A 4,505-nucleotide genomic window follows, 5' to 3' on the forward strand; every position below is an offset into this window, starting at 1 on the left:
CGAACTCCAACGCTACGTTAGTACAAAGTTGGATCATCTATTTTGAAACGGAGGGAGTACCTGTTTCCAACCTAGGGAGCTCAGTTTTTAAAATTTAAACCTAGGGAGCTTAGTGATTTAAAGTATACTTGGGTGGGACAAGTCAAAACTCAATTTTCCCTAATGGGCTGGGCTGGCCACGGCTCACTCGGCCTTGCTGTAGCTCCCTCAGTGAGTGAGATATAAACATTTCCCATAAAAAGTTCATTCTTTTTCTAAAGATCGTGTTGGAAATTTCTTGTCAATACTCACGACAGCTACTACAATACAGTACTGATAGGTTATCTTTCTCTTTAATAAACCTTCCAAAGTGCAGCACTTTTGTAATAAAAGCTATTAAAATCCTATGACCAAACACTACGGCCATGCGAAGTCTGGACACGTCCTGGTACATGGTTTGTACCGTCACCGTGAAACACTATGCCTTGCTGTCGGCCACCGGCAAAGACGACGGCTGCTGCCTCCGCCGGGCGCCCCAACCCTGGCTGAACACCTCCTCGATCTCCTCCAGGGGCCTGCCCTGCGTCTCCGGGCAACAGAAGTAGAAGAACGTGGCAGCTATCACCGCCAACCCGGCGAAGAGGAAGAAGGCGCCGCCGATGGTGATCGCCTTGTACAGGGTGACGAAGGTCATGGACACGCCGGCGTTCATTATGCGGTTGATGGCCACGCCGATGCTGGCGCCCTGCGCTCGCAGCCGGAGCGGCCAGACCTCCGAGCTGTAGGCCCACGTGATGGGCCCCACGCCGATGGAGAAGGAGGCGACGAAGGTGAACACCGTGGTGATGGCCAGCACGACCGCCCAGGGCGCGCCGTGGCCGTGAGGCGAGTGCTCGATGACGGTGAGCCCCAGGCCGAGGCAGGTTAGCGAGGCGACGATGCCGGCCAGGCTGGACAGGTAGAGCGGCCGCCGGCCGACGCGGTCGACGAGCAGGATCGCCGTCATGATGAACACCGTCTTGGTCACGCCCACGCCGATGGTCGCCGCGAGGATCTTGCTGCGGGTGGCGATTCCGGCCGCCTTGAAGATCCGCGGGGTGTAGAGCACCACGGCCTCGATCCCGCTCAGGTGCTGGAAGAAGTGGATGCCCAGGGCGGCCACGAGGACGCGACGGACGGTCGGCGTCGGGTGCAGGAACATCTCCTTTAACACGCCTTTGCCGCCGCTGCCGGGCGCGGGCGCGGACGCGGCGTCTCCCTCGACGAACCCGGCAGCGCTCTTGATGTCCGCGAGCCGCACGTCGGCCTCTCCCACCGTGTTGCAGACTTTCCGGAGAACCGCGAGGGCCTCGTCGGGGCGGCCCTGCATGACGAGCCACCGGGGCGACTCCGGCATGGCCAGGACGCCAATGGCGAGCACGGCGCTGGGGAGCGCGCCGAGCCCCAGCATGGTGCGCCAGCCGTAGACCAGCGGCAGCTTGGCGAGGAAGTAGTTGGACACGTAGCCAATGAGGATGCCGAAGCTGATGCAGATCTCGGGGAGCGAGGTGAGCGAGCCGCGGATGTCCGCGGACGCGATCTCGGCGGCGTAGACGGGCGCGATCATGAGCGCGTAGCCGACGCCGACGCCGGCGACGCAGCGGCCGGCCAGGAGCGTGGCGAAGTTGGGCGAGAGGCCCATGAGGACGGAGCCTGCCAGGAAGATGCAGGCTGCGAGCGAGATGGTGCGGCGGCGCCCCACCCAGTCGGAGACGCGGCCGGCGGTGAGGGAGCCGGCGAGCGCGCAGACGTTGAGGATGCCGGCGAGGACCTGCACCTGCGTGTCGTTGGTCCCGAGATCCTCCTTGATGAACAGCATCGCGCCGCTCATCACGCCGGTGTCTGCATCCACAACATCACCCACCCGGCCGGCCGTCGTTAACTCGATCGCAGAACGTAACAGAGGATGATGGGCATGCATGCACGGTGTTTGGTTCTGATCACGTACCGTAGCCCATGAGGATGGAGATGATGGAGCCGATGACGGAGCAGGCGACAGCGTACTTGTTCGTCGTCCCGCCCCCATCGCCGCCATTCTTCTTCCCCTGCTCCTCCACTCCCATGGCTGATGCCCCTCCGAGTCAGAGAGAGAAACGAACTACTAGAAATGGCAGGTGCGTCCTCCTGGCAGGAGTGTGATTTGTATCGCGGGTGACTAGGGCCGGATTGGACTGGCCATCCGCATGCAGCTTTATACTCTACTTAACACTCACGGCCAGCTTGCTCGAACCTGGCTAATATATCGGGATTCAGATGGGGATACCAACCAACCTTGACTTGATGCATGCATGCAAGGATAAGGGCTAATTTACTGCGTTGCCTTGTGACAGATCAGAGTGGATCAGCGGAATCCATCCATGGCTAGAATTAGTCTTTCCTCCCAAAATAAGCACCCTGTGGATAAGATCATAAGAGACCCCACATCTACTTGTGTCTCTCGTGGTGATGTCTCTGCCAGCTAGGTCGTGCCTTGTTCGGTTTTTCGGCCCGGTTTCCCTTATAAACAGGATCAATTTGTTAAGGTTTTCGATCCGGTTTTCCTTATAAACTGGATCACTACTCAGGCTTTTTGGCCACTTTGAGCAATATATTCAGGTGGGGAAACTCCCCCCGGTGATTCTCAAAAAAAAAAACATAAGAAAAGACCCGTCTAGTACGATTCTTCTACAGGCAGGCATCCAGCTTTATTACAGTAACTAGCATCTTCTTTAGGGAATCGATAATGTCTGTCAATTAAACTCATGCTTTCATGGATATTCACATCATTCCATATGAAAGTCCATTCCATAACCACGACAAATAAATTTCCCTATAAATATTGAGACGGCATGTTTCTTAGGCAATCGATAATGTCTCTAAATTAAACTTATGATTTCATGGATTTCGCATCATTCCATATGAACATCCATTCCATACCCACAATAAATAACTTTCCCTATAAATATTGCATTTGCACGAAACGCCTGTGATAATATTTCAGTTTTTGGGTGAATTACTATCATGCCATTTTGAAAGGTAATGTGTTATATTTATGGACACATGTATTGTTTGGGAGTAGCCTATAGTATCACACGACATCAGATCGGCAAGCAAATAAACATTTAAATTATCAACCATTGGTGTTAGATGCACACATATAAATTTATATGTTTGCAAACATTGGTTAAGTTTAGCATAGGCGATATGATTTTTATGTTATCTTTCAACTGAATAACAAAATAAACATTTGAAAGGAGTGAATATTCAATTTTGTTACCTTTTGTAGATTTTTTTATAACACTTGGGGAGTTAGACCTCGATACTATCTTCAAGGCGTAAAATTATGAGAACTTCTTTGCGTATGAATATTCTTCTAAAATCAAATAAATAAATAAGTCCAGCGTATTATTTTCTTTTCAATGGTTCTAACAATACAATCATATATGCAGAACTGGAATTAGAGAGAGTCTACTATGAGTTTTCTATATCTACATATATTTTTTAATTCTCTCCTTGTTGTTCCTTTGTTTTTGTTTTTCACAATCTTGCTCATATTTATTTTTCGTGTCATATAGCATGACTATGCATGCTAGGACGGCACAATTCCTGAATCTAAATCTATGTTATTGATTTTTGTGGCATTGCAACGACACATCTTGCTGTATGCAAAGGGTGTTTGATTTGCACAATAGAAAAGACATATGAACCCATGAGCCATAATCTTTTCCAAAAGTTTGCACGCCATTTTTGTTACTTTGAAATTCAGTGATGTATAGGAAACATCGCACGATTTTCAATTTCACACATCAAACAATCTACGTAGTAAAAACTCATGAGAGTCATTATTCAATGTTTTTAAAATTATTTAAATAAAAATTATTGCAGATAAGATTGTGGATAAAGAAGTTCAGACCTTAACGCCTAATTCTCAACAACAAACGTGTTTTCATTGTATTGATATTTCTATAGCAGTATTATTTTCCTCCCTTCTACATGTACATGTGTAATTACCACCAAGAGATCCTCCTCTTCCATGCACATCCCGTCATATGATTTTTTCGCGTATTCAAATCATGGAAATTGGTCTTGCCATCCGCTAGAAATCCAATTGAACAATCAAATCTAGTTCATCTTTTGGCATTACTTTTATACTATGGTGCATTTATGCTATAAATCCCGAGACTATCCCTAAGTATAATCAGTGTGCTAGTATGTCCCATAATGAGCGAATCTTTAATGTAAAAAAAGAACAATCTGATATCCATGGTTTTCTCTTGGGTCAATAGTGAAATTTTGTAAAGAAGTTTTTTTAATACGCCGGTCACCGTGTAGCCTTTTCTCTCCTAAGAATAACATATGCAGTCTTGAGTGGAACATTTCTTTAAATAACAGTTTCTTAATATCCGTATATATTTTTACACTGTATTATAATTCCTCCTGACTCAACTTTATACTAACTTTAGTACAAAGTCGAGTCACAATATTTTGGGAGGGAGGGAGTAATAAGT

At 48.0% G+C, this 4,505-nt stretch overlaps 1 protein-coding gene across 1 annotated transcript; it reads right to left on the reverse strand.

Moving 5' to 3' along the window:
- Positions 1-235: 235 nt before the first annotated feature.
- LOC123123206 (probable polyol transporter 6) lies at positions 236-2,239 on the reverse strand. The gene is made up of 2 exons (XM_044543671.1): positions 1,967-2,239; positions 236-1,860 (listed from the first exon to the last, which is right to left on the reverse strand). The coding sequence occupies exons 1-2, from the start codon at positions 2,079-2,081 to the stop codon at positions 458-460; spliced, it is 1,518 nt and encodes a 505-aa protein (XP_044399606.1). The 5' UTR covers positions 2,082-2,239; the 3' UTR covers positions 236-457.
- Between the last annotated feature and the right edge of the window lie 2,266 nt (positions 2,240-4,505).

The sequence above is a fragment of the Triticum aestivum genome, chromosome 5D, assembly GCF_018294505.1.
Source record: "Triticum aestivum cultivar Chinese Spring chromosome 5D, IWGSC CS RefSeq v2.1, whole genome shotgun sequence".
Lineage (NCBI taxonomy): Eukaryota > Viridiplantae > Streptophyta > Magnoliopsida > Poales > Poaceae > Triticum > Triticum aestivum.

Excerpts from the sequence above, each read along its gene's own strand:
- LOC123123206 (XM_044543671.1), bottom strand. The coding sequence starts at position 2,081 with ATGGGAGTGGAGGAGCAGGGGAAGAAGAATGGCGGCGATGGGGGCGGG. Across the intron at positions 1,861-1,966 it reads CTCCATCCTCATGGGCTACG|ACACCGGCGTGATGAGCGGC; the intron begins GTACGTGATCAG and ends TTGTGGATGCAG.